Raw genomic sequence first — 15,526 nt, 5'->3', positions numbered from 1 at the left:
ATGGAAAGCAACTGAGACGTTGGAAAGACGAAACCCCGCGTCAGCAGCTGGGATGGCAGACTTTGGCGCTTCATCAAAAAGATTATCTATCTCTTTCCAGATTCAACTTTTACAGATTGCAAGGGCTGGACTTTTAGCAACCCGGATAGGGTACTACGCCTCCAAGGGGCCACCGTGATTTACGTATTTTATCTGTACTGTCCATCCATTTTTCCATATCATTTTAAGTTAAAATCTCAAAAAATGAGATACATCCAAAGCTCAACTGTATCACAACAAAGGAAGCAACAGCGATGATGACACCCGCCCTTGAAATCTTCCAAGGGATACCGTAATGGATAATTGCCACCCAACTTATTTATAACGTCACATGGACTTGTATGAAATGAAAACACAAATATCATCTTGATCCAAAACTTGTGTGGCCCAAGGCGTTTTCAATAATCAACTTTTAATCCCAACAACGTGTGGCCCATTTGAGCATAGTTAGGTTTTGGCCTGGATTTTGAATTCCCAATTCAAAACTTTGATTTTTAGGCTCGAGCCTGGTCCATTGAACCCCTACTTTTATCTTCCTCACTTTCGTGCTTACATGGTAAGCACGCGGATTTAATATCAATCTATAAAAAAATTTGATGGACAGGCAGCTATTGTATTGGATCCTTACTCATGGCGTTGACAATAGACTCACGAGAGTTTCACTACAAGGTCACATGTTTGAGTACCCATTGCAGTGAATTCCTCAGGTGTGAATGCGTTGATAAAGAGCTAGAAAAGTTGAGCTGTTCCACTGAAATTCGGCGGCCCCGCGAAAAGATACAAAAGCCTTGGAATCGTCTCGTCTGCATCAAGTGCGGACGTCTACGCTCCTGGCAAACAAATATCTTCTCGTACCTATTCGTACAACCGTGAAAAGACCGAAAAACAGTGGCACCGTCCTGCCACGTTTATTCAATTAAATAATTTTAACACACTAACCTAATCAATAGCGCACCAGTGGTCTAGTGGTAGAATAGTACCCTGCCACGGTACAGACCCGGGTTCGATTCCCGGCTGGTGCATTTTTTATTTTTATTTTTTAATTAACACCGCATGCTGTGAATACTGCCGTTGATGCAGATCTGTGCTCTTTCTCATTGGCGTGACAATTTTGACAATTCCAAGATTTTTAGCAATGGGACCAACGGTTCAGATCGTCCTATATGATTGCTAAATGCCAGAGGGGTGAGCAACTGTCTGGGCACTGCCTTCCAATGTGAGTGGTTGTCCACCAGAGGAACGGTTCTGATTCCCTATATGATTTGCTAAATGCATTGTTGCAAGCTAGAGATGGGAGAGCAGAACGTACGGGAGCATGGGTCTGCAGATCTAGCGGCCCACCGGAGCAATTCGATATTGCTTATTGCTAAATGTACAGTGGAATGCTAGAGATAGGTGGGATCATAAGTAAAAGGTTTGGGCTTGCACGTTTGATGGTGGCCCACCAAACCAACAGTTTGATAAGCAGGCCATGCTTCTTCTTCTTTTCTTTTTCTTTATTCTTTTTTTTTTAAAATTTAATGGTGGTAGAACCATGTGGGGTCCTCTCCTAACTGCCCCTGTGACTGATCACGTGGTAGATAAAACTCTCCGATAGAAAAGTTTGGTCACTGGCATCCATCCCTTGATCCCATTTCTTCCAAAGGCAGTACGGGCAGTTTTCCACTCAGTGAACCGTAAAACTCGCTGACTCGATTGGATTCAGCACAGTGAGATTTCAAGCCAAGTCTCTATGAAACTCAATACTCAGCCTGACCCAGCTTGGGTTCAGAAACACTCGTCGAGTCAACCTGGTGGTTCAGTCGACTCAACTCGACATAAACGGAGTCACACGGTCAGGCCAGCCCTATTCAAACTTCTGATTTTTCAGGCCTGAGCCCGGCCCATTGACACCCCTAGCAACAACCTTACCCAGTGATAACAGTACCTACATAGGTAATGTTGTTGTTTTGAATTACATTTTACATTACTTATGTGATATTCTATTAACAATCCTAGTGTTTTCATTTTATAATAATTAAATATAGAGGCGAGCCGGTCAAGTCTTCGAGTCAACCCACCCAAATTGTTTCGAGTTCAGTGTTCAGGTTTTTGAATTGTTGTCCCTGATCTCTGTGGATCAACCTGATTTCTGTGCCAGGTGTCCTACCCGAGAAATTGTGGATATACACAACAACCAAAAGCATTCGAGGAATGATAATTCATCTATAAAATACATGGGATTTATTTAAATGACTTGTAACAATACACACGAGTTTATTGGCATTTGAGGTGACAAGTAAAAACAACTTAAAAAGATAACAGTGCCTCATATCAAGGTTGCTGTGAGCATGCTCTCTGACAATACTGTTGGAAGTCACCACGTGCTTGTAAGACCAAATGGTGATCTTCCCATTCATCTCGATAGGTTTCCGAACGGGCCACCCTGTTTTTTCCAGTTGCTGCATACATCTGCTTCCGCCACTCCTCCACAGCTGGATACCCACACTCAGCGGCAAGCCAGTCATTGTAATCAAACTGCAATACAGGTACTTGTGCAGTTTGAGAAACAAAAACATCGGGATGATGCTTTGATGAAATTACGAAAATGACCTTCATTCCTCCGGGATGATGGATGGAGACAACTCAATATAAATATGCAGTCTCTATTGGAATATTTTCATCTGTTCTAAGTCAAATATAATAATGGGCACTGAACTTACAATACCAATTTTGTAAAGAGCTTCTCTCTTCTCCTTGGACAATAAGCGACAGAGGGGTGATGGGATAACACATCAATATCATTTCCCTTCCTTTTTTTCTTTTCTTTTCTTTTCTTTTCTTTTTTGGTATTCAATGTGCCATGATATACAATGTTCCTCATGGCAATCTACTGTTGTAGTTTGCACATTTCATGAAATAATGGCAGGTCTCCAGCAACCGGGAATTCAGATTGATTTGATATAATGAAGGTGTAGACTGAGATCGTGAACTAACATTAGCAGACCTGGTTGCATCTGCTTTGAATGGCTACAGCATCATCAGATTGAGTGGTGTCTGGTTTGGATTTGTGCCCACTTATCATTTGGCAGTGTCCTGGGTTGGATGACGCAGAGGAGAAAATAAACATTGCATGGAGAATTTCTCAAATTTCCGAGATTCTGATCCACAGATCCCTACCAAATGATAATTGATAAATGACTTTTCTACCCATTAATCATGGATCACATGATAAATTTGACAAATAGAGGTACCTCATGCAATGGAGTACTAGTCAAGGACAATGAGATCAATGAAAGATGGAGGAATTATTTTAAGAACTTGTTAAATGACAATCACATTTTAAGAACTTGTCACTTTGGGAGCATAGAGATAGAAGGAACCATAAACTCAATCCATAGACACTTTGGAAGGATTAGGAAATATGAGGTGAAAGAAGCTTTGAGAAAGATGGAAAATAGGAAAGGCTTTTGGACCTGCTGGTATAGCAATAGAGGTTTGGAAGTATCCAGGAGAGTTATTTTGGTTGACGAAGTTGTTTAATAGGATTGTAAGATTGAAGAAAATGCCTGATGAATGGAGGAAAAGTACTCGTGGTAAACTATCGTGGGATTAAAGTTATGAGCCATACTTTGAAACTTTAGGAAACGGTGATTGACCAAAGACTAAGGCATGAGACCAGTGTTGTCGATTTACAATTTATGATATATGATTTGAGTTGAATCTTAAGAAAAACTATTTGAATCCCTTTTTATATGAATCCTACGATTTACAATTCAATTCCCGATTTACAATTCAAATTATACTTGTTCTCTTCTATTTTAAGCTTCACTTAGCTTTCATTTTATGTTTTAAATTGGTGGAGGCTTTAAGAATCATTTAGAGAAGGTAAATTATTTTATTTGTTCTTTATAAGAGATTAAATTTTACATATATATATATATATATATATATATATATATATATATATATATATATATATATATTCTTCAACGTTAAATCATGGAGCTTTTTTATTTATTTATGATTTCTTACTTCTTTAACATGTCGAAACAACTAATTGATATATGACTCATCTGGAATGTTTTTATGGATGGGTACGATCATGTTGACTAATATGTATTGTGGAATGATTTTTAGAAATCAAAATATCTTTTTTCGTTGGCCTATGGTGTCAAATGTCTCTTTTCCAACATGATTCTACATTCAATGAATGTAACAAGAACATAAATTATTAAAGGATCCTTGTATTTTTTTAAGGAAAAATTCTTGAAATGAAAGACAAAAATAAAGGAAAGATAAGAATCCTCTAACACTATCATGACATGGTATTATTTGATGCATATTGATGGAAAAAGGATGATTGATGAGTTTTTTGCTGATTTTATATATATATATATATTCAATTTTTTTATAGTTTTTTTTTTTAATTATATAAAAAAGATCTTATGATTTAACATACGATTTGCAGTTTGATATGATTCAACTCCTGGTACGATTTGCGATATGATGACGATTTTAACAACATTGCATGAGACGAATCTATCAAAAAATCAGTTTGGTATCATGCCAAGGAGGTATACCATTGAAGCTATTTTCCCACTCAAATAATTGATTGAGAATCTAGGGCGAGGAGAGAATCTCCTTGAGGTCATTATTAACTTACAAAAAGCTTGCAATAGGGTCCCTTAGAGAGTTAATCTGATGGGTGTTGGGAGAGGAATTTTAAAAGGATGTATCGACATGATTAAAGATATATATGAGGGAGCAATAACAAATTTAAGAACCACTAGTGGAGAGACAAGTTCCCAATTACCGTCAGTTTGTACCAGGGATCGGCATTGAGCCCATGCCTTTTCGCATTGATTATGGACGAGTTAACAAAGCATTTGCAAGAAGATCCCAGGGTGTATGTTGTTTATAGATGACATAGTTTTGATTGACAAGATGAGGGACGGTGTAAACACAAAGCTAGATTTATGAAGAGGTGCTTTATAATCTAAAGGATTTAAAATTCGTCGGACTTAAACGAAGTATATGGAGTGCAATTTTAGTAAAATAGGAGTGGGAACAAGGAAGTAGCAAAGATTGTTGACTAAGAAGTTTCCCAAAATGACCACTTTCAATATCTTAGGTCAATAATTCATGAGTGGAGAGATTGAGAAGGATGTTGCCCATGGATTCAAGAGGGGTGGAAGAAATAGAGATGTACCTCTGGAGTTTTATGTGACCGTCATGTACCACTGAAACTGAAAGCAAAATTTTATGGGATGACCATAAGAACAGCCACGCTTTACAGGATAGAATGTTGGCCAGTTAAGGAACAAAATGTCCCTAGGATGAGTGTAACTAAAATGAGGATGTTGAGATGGATGAGTACCAAAACATGGAAGGCTAGAATTAGAAACAAATACTTTCGAGGGAATTTAGGAGTAGCACCTACAGGAAACAAGACGAGGGATAGTAGACTCAGATGGTTTGGTCGCGTGCAACGGAGACCAGGAACTACACCAATTAGGAGTAAGTGCATACAAGTTGAAGGGTCTAAAAGAAAAGGGGGGAAACTCAAAAGGACGTGGGTGGAGGTAGTGAGAAAAGACTTGATGACCTATGATCTAACTGAAGTTAGAGAGCTTGATAGAGTGGAATGGCGGAAAAAAGATTCACATAGCCCACCCCAATTAGTTGGGATAAGGCTTAGATGATGGTGACGATGATGATGAGAGGTATCTCATGCAATGCTTGATGGACAACTCAAGTTTATTTAGACTGTAGAAGTAGGGCCCATGCTTCAGTGATTGCACAATGGGCCATTGGATGCGGAAGATCTTAGCCAACTAATATCTCACAGATCGGAAGTTCTTAGCCATTGGATCTTTGCCTTTAGTGGCTGAATGCGGACAGCTGTTGAATTTTGTCCATTAACTGTCTATTCGTTAGCCACCAATAGAAAAGGCTAGGATTTTACCAATCAGGGAGAATTTTTGTGTGTGGACCATCCCCAGTGGGGTTTATCATACTGAAACATGGGCCTCAGTCAAAAAAGATTTGAAAACCCAAAAGAACTGCAGATATTCTTGGGTCGAGCATTCCACAATTAAATATCATTCTATGCAAACTGTCCATAGTTTGATGGATGTTTCAGTAGACTGGCATTACCTGAGAATCGGACATGCTGTGGGTGTATCTTTTCGGACACCCAGCAGCATCAAGTTTTAAGTAAAAGGCTTTGACATCCTCCATCATCTCCTCTTGTGAAGGAAGCACAACCCGTCCAGATAAAGTACCTGCTACCCACTTGCTTTGTAGTTCACACAACGGGAAAGGAATAACCTGGCACAATGGAAACAAAATAAGTTTATTAAGGGACACCAATATCAAAGGCTGAAACAAAACCATGTGAAAGTAAAAGGCCGCCTAATATCAGAAGCAAACCTTCCACGGTAATCCGATAAAAGAAAGCCATGGGGCCAGTGATGGTGGAAAAACATGCTGATACAGCGGCCCAACACGGTTGTCATCCACGGTCACAATATCATTGGTTTTGAGAAAAGGGAAATTATACTTGTACCTGAGAACAAATAACAAATGGGATTTGTTGTATTTAAAAATATTCCACATGGTTAATGAGAATTGATGGGAGCCAAACAAGCTCAGACTTCCAGCTGCAGAAAGTTAACATTAGGGTGTGTTTGGATGGACCCCAAATTGCAAGTGATGCCATCAATAAATTGGGCAAATAGAGGAGTTGGCCAATGGTAATTAAGAAAAATAATCAAAGTGAAAGAATGCAAGGGTAATCAAAGGGACAGACCCTGAACATTTTCTTTACTTCTGACTTATTCTAATCCTGATGCCACCCTAAAGTTGAATTAATCTAGATAGAACAAAGAGTATGAGAAGATTAAAGATTCATTTGAGACACGTAGTAATACCCTGTGCAGTGCAGAATGATCTCGGCCACAACAGAACTTCCATCCCAGAATACCACTGTACCATCTTCATGGGTACTTCGTATCTGCATGAATGTTTAGCTGAAATTAGCATTCCTTACTGATCCAGCAATCCTGGAGCCAAATTCAGCAATTTCCTTAGTGGGTTTTCATGAGACTACCAGACGTTCACTCGCCAGGTGAGAATGCCTTTACCATAGAATGAAGCCACATATTATCATAGCCAGGATGCTTTGCTGTTGGTCCATCCGGTGCAGATCTTGATGATATATGAACTTCCTTAGCAACTTTGGCGATGTCCCTAGAGATGTCGACAGCACTAGCTGAACTCCCTATCAATACCACAACCTGTCCACAGCAGAAAGAGGCTGAGCTGCATATAGATGATACATTGGTCAGTTCATAGATGACAGGATTTATGTGAAAAAAAGGGGTTCCTGCTAAAAGGATGTTTGCAAGGAGCGTCTTCAAGAAATGCAACATACTACTGTAAGAAAGGTTTAAAGTATTGTCCAAAACTTGTATGTATCACCCAATACAAACTGGTATCGGCCCGATACAGTCCCAAAACCGAGCGATACGACCCTGTATTGGTGGTGAACGATATGATACACCAAAACCAATTGTTAAACCTTATAAGACAGATTTCACATACAGCTCAAAAGATATTTAAACAGTAGAGTGGAAACACACTACAAGCACAAATTGCTGCTTCAGTCTTTGTTACTACAACTGAGATGTAAAGCCTCCGAACAGCAATTGTGGAGATTGTAATTTACAACAAAACACAACCAAATTGTGAGACCTGAAGATCCGAAACTCAAGGACGCCGAACACAGTTTTATCAGAGATCTATAAGACGGACAAACTAGAAAGACAAGAACAAGCTCCAGGTCCTAAATGCTTATATAATACAGATGGAGAGAGAGAGAGAGAGAGAGAGAGAGAGAGAGAGAGAGAGAGAGAGAGAGAGAGAGAGAGCATGGTCAAATCATTAGTCAATACATACCTGATCACGGAATGGCTCAGGAACACGATAATTATGGCTGTGTATTTGCTTCCCAGGCCACACATCAATGCCTGAAAACAGCATATGCAAATTAAGAGGTGCAGGTAAAAAAACAACGATCCTTCACTTGAATCATATAGGTGCTCATCAAACACTAATTTAGATAACACCTTTTCAGGATCTATAATGATTATATACAGGGCTCTTCTCGATATTTTCAGTGGCTGAAGAATTTTCAATGCTTATATGTTCCTTCAAAGCCTATTACAGAAACAGAAGCACACCATACACCCAGAAATGTATATCACTTATTCAATCACTACAGAAATGTGAAAATTAGGATATTTAAGATGACAAATGAGAGAGGTGAGGGTTAAACAGTCTGTTTTGTACAAGTTTACTATAGGAAAATAGACATGATCACAACGATGAAGAAACAAATCGCACATACAATGTCATTATCATGACCACAAAATCTGGACACAAGTTCTGTATTAACACATGAAAAATACAATTGACTCCATACAACAGGGTGAGGGTCTAAAATCAGTTGGATTGGCAAGTAACTGCTTCTGTACTAGTCTAACATTTCTAGGCTAATAATTTATATTTCCATAGAAATATTGATTTCTTTCTTTCAGAGGTTCCATATATAATCTGAGCGCCAATTTGTGAAACTAAATACCCATTAAGAGAACTCTATAATCAATGGTCTGGAAACACATTACAGGCACTGCTCCATTACAGTGTTTTCATTGTAATGAACAAGATTCTTTTTTCTTTAATTCCAATGATCTAATAGTTTATGAGTATTTTAGCTGTTAGTCTAGCTTTCATGAGTACGTGGACATAGTTTCTCTCGTGGGAGGTGGGACCTTAGAATTTTCTCATGAATGCTAGTTGCTCTACCACTTCCTCCATAAGACAGCCCACCTTGGGCCACATTTTTATAGTGCATGCTCATCTAAACATAGATCACAGATATTTTTACAGAGGAACTTAAAAAGGACTGTTGGGGAACCGCGGAAGCACACAGAGTTGAATCGAGCAAAGTACTACCAATCACACAACCAAGTCCAAACACAAACAATATGAATTTTATGTGGAAAAACCCTTTCAGGAAAAAAAAAAAAAAAAAACACGGCACACAGTGACGAGTAATGCACTATGAAAGCAGAAATTACAATAGATAGGGATTACCGATTTGAACAAGCCTTGAATCTACTCCACAAGCCCAAACTATGCCCTTGAAACCGTTAGGAACGAATTTAGAAAGCTTAGAACTCTTCTCTTCCTTCCCAAATCCCGATTACACCCGTTATATATATAGCATAACATAGCATCACAATCGGAATAGGAAACAAATCCCGCACTTGCACAATTCTGTGCAGGCACTCGATGACACCTTCGATGGGACCATGGCATTGTGTGTGCATTATCATATATCTCTAAATTCATTACTTATCTCTGTCATCAATGAAAGAGCAACTCCACCTTCCCAGCATTTGTAAGGTTAGAAATTTAACAGCACTTAGGCCGCATTTGGATGCTCGAAGGGATTGAATTGTGATTTACTCAAAAATTAGAAATAAAGAAAATGACACATCCTAGTATTCATAGTGAGGAAGTAGTCCTCAAACTGAAATTCCATTCAACATGACTGCAATCTGAACTGGAGCTGTCAATAAGAATGCAAAGGAAGCAACAATTCAGTTATTTTGACTGCAATTCAATTCGGCAGTACATCCAAACGCAGCCTCAAACAAACAAAGAAGAAGAAAGTACCAGGAATCTCTGCAATCCTCGGCTCCGTGTAATGCCCATTACAAACAACCACGCCATCATAAACCTCGCTCGCACCATCACAGCCGTCCATCCCGACCCTCCTCGACCTCACCCTCCATCTCCCTCCGTCCACCAATCCCACCTCGGAAACCTCCGTCTCGAAGCGGACGGAATCCTCCAGCCCAAAATCTCGCGAGAAATCCTCGAGATAGAGAAGAACCTCCTGATGCCCGGGGAATCTTCTGGAATCCCTCCCATCTCTGGCCACGAAAGGGTAATCTCGGAATCCCATGGATTCTCGTGGAAGATTGGTGCGGAGAGATTCGTAGAGGCTGCCGTGGACGATCTTTCTAGAAGGGTCTGACCCTAAGGGGTCTGACTCTATGGAAGGGTCGTAGATCCAGGTCCCTCCCACACGCTCCCCACGCTCAAAGACGACGACCTTGTGCCCTTCTCTGCGGAGCTCTCGAGCAGCGACGAGACCAGCGGCTCCTGCGCCGATCACGGCCACGGCACGTGAGATTTTGGGGGAGGGCACGTGATGAAGAGCTGGAGATGCTGCCATGGATAGAGGATGGGGTTTGGAATAGATGATAATGGGAGAGTTTGGAGAAGGATGCATGTATGCTTGTTTCATCATCATTTTTTACTCTCTTCTTCGTCCCGAACTGAAACGGGGTGGCGCGGAGTAGCGAGACTCGCTACTGAAGTGACGTCACCAAGTTCCGTGGGCCTTATCATGATGTCTGTGTTGTATCCACACCTTCCATCTATTTGGAGATATCATTTTAAGTCAATGTGCAAAGAATGAGTGAAATACAAAACTCCGGTAGACCCCAGCACAGAAAACAGTGGGGACAGTAACGCCCACCGTTAAAATCTTCTAAAGGCCATAAAAGTTTTAAATCAAGCTGATATTTGTGTTTTCTCTTATTTCATGTCTTTTTTAACTTTTGAACAGGTTGGATTTCAAATAAACATCATGGTGGGCCTTAGATAGTTTCAACGGTAGGAATCACTCTGCCTGCTGTTTTCTGTGGTGGGTCCACTACAGAATTTTATCTTCCTCGTTCTTTGGTTCGTGCACTAAAATGATATCTTAAAATGGATGGACGGTGTGGATATAATACATACATCATAGTGAGGCCCACTGAACTTGGTGACGTCACTTCAGTAGCCGACTCGCTACAGTATCTACTCCGCGTATCCGTCGAAAACGGAAGCGGATGCGCTGTTGTACCGTCGAAAACGGAAGCGGATGCGCTGGTGTACCTCACACCATTATTGACGTGAGGAAGTTCTGTGGGTCTGATCATGAGGTATGTCTTATATCCAAACCGTCCATCCATTTTAGTAGCTCGTCGTAAGGATTGAGACTAAAAATAAGACTGATATAACTATTAAGTCGACCACACTATAAAAAGTAGTGGGACATTGAACGTCTATCATTGAAACCCTTTTTGGGGTCACAGAAGTTTTGGATCAATATGATTTTTTTTTCCTCTTCGTTCAGATCTTTTTGACCTTATGAACAGATTGGATGTAAAATAAACGTTATGGTGAGCCCTAAAAAAATTTAACGGTGAAAATCATTATCTCCACTGCTATTTATGGTGTGGTCCAGATGATCTTTGGATATGATTCATTTTTTGTATAATGCTCTAAAATGATCTCTAAAAATAGATGAACAGTGTAGATATAATAAAGACATCACCGTGGCGTCCATGTAACTTTGAACTCCTTTGAACCGGAGCTCGAGGAGCGTCAGTGCTCGCCTTCGCAAGTCACGTACCTACACCAGCTGTATAGCTGGTGTGTGGTAAACCAGCAAATCCGCTTCCGTCGAAAACCGAGTGCCCCAGTTTTATAGATTGGATGATCATATCAGTCAGATCGGTGACTGTTTATTTACAGGCCGCTTATCCCAGTTGGTTACTCCAGATCGACGGTGGGGATACTCTGAAGAATGGGTCCTATATGTACAAGATGGCGCATTGAAAGGGAGCGGATTAGTTGTTACCCTTACCTTGGGGCCCACCTTGATGGTGTGTTGTATATCCACGCCGTCCATCCGTTTCTCCACTCCATTTTAGAACATGGTCCCAAATATTAAGAATGTCAAGATAGGGCTAGAATGACCTTAAGCCCAAACCCGACCCAAAAACTGATTGGGCAGAAGATGTTTAGCCCCAACCCGGCCGACGGGCCGAGCTAATAGATCCAAGTCTAATCCAAAGACCTGACCAGGCATGCCACTCCTGCGTTTGTGGCTAGGCCCGGCTGGGCTTTATTGACATTTAATAACCATGTACGAACCCATCCCAAAGCTCGACATGGACCTAGCACAACAGGCCCAACCACTGAGCCTAAAAAATAAATGGACCCTAGTCCAGACGAGCCCAAATGCTGATAAATTCCCTACTTCCAGTTTGAATGTTTGTAATTCATCTGTCGATCAAGCGACCCACACATGCAAAACATTTTGGAGGAACGAAACCAATGGTCAAGATTCAAGAAGGATGAATTGCCTAACGAAAGGACTGGAATGCATATTTGTAGGATATAATACCGGTCTATAGTCAGTGGGGTTGGACCAGGCCCGTCAGGCTGAAATGATGGATGCATGAGAGACCCATCTCATCCCACAGGCCAACTTGTGAGGTCCAAGCCTGGCACAAAGCTGGATCAGGGGCTACACTGCCCATTGCTTTGGTTTTTGATCCAAACCGATTTTAGCTGTTTCACAGAACACGAATCCAAGTCCCACTAAAAGAAACACGGGAACCTAGTGGTGAGAATGGACCAGTGTAGGGCCATGCATGTGGACCATAGCCTACCGGCAGAGCTAACCTGTGTGGTATTCATGACATGCATTACGTGAAACATATTGAAACTGGTATGGTATTCATGACATGCATAAGGTATTAATAGTCGCTATGCCTGGTCCAAAAATAGGTGCAAATGCAAGGCATGTCTGAGATCTGATCTCTGCATGACTTTGGAAACAATGTTTATATATGCTGCCTTAGCAAATTAGACCATTTGAGGTGTGAGACAGTGTACAAAGTAAATCGATGTTAAAAAATTTCAGCCATTGGTATGTTTTAATGTACTGTGGCCCACTTGATTTTTGTGCAAGAAGATGTAAAAGGTGTAGCTGACATGATGGGAAGTGGGGATCTCAACCGTACCTTGGTATTGATGTGTGTGGCCCTCAATTAGAATAGGACTTTAATTGTTTTAAAGGTTAAAAAATTTCTTAAGAGCTTTTTAAAACCTTTAGAACCTTGAGCCAATCAGAAAAGTCATTTTATAAGTTTCCAATTTAATTAAATCTAAGTCATAAATAAATTCTTAAGTAAACTTGGTGGATTTCACATTGATCTATCAACGTCACCCACTTTAGCGTCCTCTATGAAACCTTATAAAGTAATCCGAAGCTGCCTAGTCAAGGTCCAAAATCCTTACATGCGTTTAAAGATTGATCGCAACTGACATGCACTATCATGTTTATAATTAAATTATTATAGTATGGACTAATAGATTTTTAGACTATTAACTTTAACTTTAATCTATTAGTATAAGTGTTAAAAAATGAAATCATATTCTTAAGAACATGGCACACTTACACTCCTACATAGAAAAAGAGTAAAAGTAACAATCAACGTTAAGCCAGTTCTAATAGTGGAGATCTTCTATTTCGACCCAAGTTAACTCAAGTCAATTTCCTCGTATAAAATGATTATACATCTCTAAGAATAAAATCTACAGATGTATTATAAGCATGTATGTTGATTATATTAATATTCATAGAATACAACTTTTCTTAATTAGTGACCATTGCGTCTGATCTTAAACTTTCAAGGACAATGAGGTTACTCTCACATAACTTATATTATTTAAGATCAAGTCAGTATTGAGTTTAACCAAGACATGTAACAAACATCCTTAAGGACCCATGGTCATTAAGATTAACTTTGTCTCATCCACATAACCAATAAATTAGGTTGCACACTTCCAACACAGGATCCCATACATGGGGGCAGTGTCCCTATATATATATATATATATATATTGGTTAGCTTGTTAGTGCACCCAATGTCAGTTCACACTTTATTATTAGCCACCCCTACTAAGGAGTCGATGCCAAGACCTCATTGTTGAAACCAAGAATCTTTCACTTAGTCTACCACTTGAGCTATGGATCTGGGTGCTCCTAAGACCATTATATGGCTACAATCAAATGCTACATTAGCCAATCACAATAACCCTCATTGGGCCTATGATTTACAGGTCTCAGAGGGAAATGCACATAAGCCATGTGTACTATCAGACACTTTGCAATATTTTTCAATTTTATGATGGTTGTCTAAATTTTCACAATTTTATCATGGAAGTATTGTAAATTTTAATTAAAATTTTCCAAACATCCACTGTATAAGTGCATATATAATTAAAAAATTATTTGCTATTTAACAATATTATTTTAATATTTTATTTTTAGAGAGTTTTTCCTAATAATATCTATAAGAAAAACTATTGAATCTTGAAAATCACCCCATAAATCACTGGATGAAGAAACTGTCAACAGCAAGACTTGCCATTGTGCTATTAAAGGTAAGAAAAATTATAGTCAAGCACTTGTAAATAATTATATTTATGAAGCTATGGATCGTTTTAAGTACAATTGTGCCAATACAATTATACTTGTGGTACACTCACAAGAGTTTCAATAAGAAGTGTGAGTGTGTGTGTGTGGGATGTGAGTATGTATCCATCGGAAAAAAAAATACAACTATACCTTAAAAGTTTTATAATACTATCTTTTATAAATTTTCCCTAAGAGCTAATAAAGAAAGAAAATTTTAGCACTGTGGACGAGCCCCTACAATGTCTTTCCTTTTTTTTTAGCCGCCCGGAAACCTATCTCACCGAACATGACTTTTAGGGTATGGACTTTGGTTATTTGACGAAAATGTCCTTACCTGTCAAGGTAAGTAGCTAAAAAAAATGTGAGTATTTTTGTCTTTTTAGGTTCATCAGTACGAATAGAGGTCTACTTTGGTACTTAAAGATTTTTTGGAGTCCAGTAAAAAAAGGTGAGTAGTAATAGGACGCAAAATCCCATAAAGAAATCCATTTGAATGACCAAAATGCCCTTCAACTAAATTTTATTTTATTTTTTCACTCATCCAAGTTTACTTATCGTAACCTTACCAATCGTGGCCAGGCGATGGATGAAACCCCACAACAATCAGATCATTCGGACCATCAGATGGTATAAGATCTGAACGGCTTCACAGTCCATTGAATCCATACCGTCCGATGATAAGGAAATAAAGCAGGTTGTTCCTAGTTCAATAGTAACCGTTATAAAATGGAAGCGGATTGCGTCCAACCCTGCCGTACATAGCAAGGAACAGTAGATCTGTGTGGGGACCATCGTGATGTATCTATTTATGGTATGACCCCAAAAATGAGTAAGATCCAACGCTGTAGCAGACCACATTAGATTTTACTGCAACCCAAGCTCACTATTTGGTGTGGTTGAGAAGCGGGTAAGCTGGAGTCGTATTCGGGCCCATGAAATGAACTTCGTCCTCATTGTAGTGAAACTAGTCAATCGTCAATCAGTACAAAACCATATGATCTATAACCATTTACATATCCCATGGCTTCATAGTACCCTGCCTACTCGCACATTCAAGATTAAATTTGATTTCTTTCTAGTTGGGGATAAGGACCCGGTGTCAAATCCCGC

At 39.5% G+C, this 15,526-nt stretch overlaps 1 protein-coding gene and 1 non-coding gene across 3 annotated transcripts; one reads left to right on the top strand and one right to left on the bottom strand.

Annotated features, from left to right (window-relative positions):
• Nucleotides 1-990: 990 nt before the first annotated feature.
• Nucleotides 991-1,061, top strand: TRNAG-GCC (transfer RNA glycine (anticodon GCC)). Its single transcript has one exon. It is a non-coding gene; the product is annotated as a tRNA-Gly (tRNA).
• A 1,178-nt stretch (nucleotides 1,062-2,239) lies between these two features.
• Nucleotides 2,240-10,434, bottom strand: LOC131232652 (flavin-containing monooxygenase FMO GS-OX-like 4). 2 transcript variants are annotated; one of them, XM_058229038.1, is made up of 7 exons: nucleotides 9,766-10,434; nucleotides 7,981-8,051; nucleotides 7,167-7,319; nucleotides 6,954-7,036; nucleotides 6,454-6,589; nucleotides 6,178-6,351; nucleotides 2,240-2,570 (listed from the first exon to the last, which is right to left on the bottom strand). In XM_058229038.1, the coding sequence occupies exons 1-7, from the start codon at nucleotides 10,406-10,408 to the stop codon at nucleotides 2,241-2,243; spliced, it is 1,590 nt and encodes a 529-aa protein (XP_058085021.1). In that variant the 5' UTR covers nucleotides 10,409-10,434; the 3' UTR covers nucleotide 2,240. The 2 variants fall into 2 exon arrangements, with proteins under 2 accessions (XP_058085021.1, XP_058085022.1); XM_058229039.1 differs by having other exon boundaries at nucleotides 2,240-2,556.
• Nucleotides 10,435-15,526: the final 5,092 nt, after the last annotated feature.

The sequence above is a fragment of the Magnolia sinica genome, chromosome 18 (assembly GCF_029962835.1).
Source record: "Magnolia sinica isolate HGM2019 chromosome 18, MsV1, whole genome shotgun sequence".
Lineage (NCBI taxonomy): Eukaryota > Viridiplantae > Streptophyta > Magnoliopsida > Magnoliales > Magnoliaceae > Magnolia > Magnolia sinica.
Note: the sequence above shows the minus strand (reverse complement) of the source record. Positions and strands in the feature narration are given on the sequence as shown.

Bases quoted from the DNA above. Each gene is read 5' to 3' on its own strand.
- LOC131232652 (XM_058229038.1), bottom strand. From the start codon at position 10,408: ATGATGATGAAACAAGCATACATGCATCCTTCTCCAAACTCTCCCATT. The intron at 8,052-9,765 runs GTACTTTCTTCT...TGCTGTTTTCAG, and splicing joins GAGGATTGCAGAGATTCCTG to GCATTGATGTGTGGCCTGGG. The intron at 7,037-7,166 runs GTAAAGGCATTC...ACATTCATGCAG, and splicing joins ATATGTGGCTTCATTCTATG to ATACGAAGTACCCATGAAGA.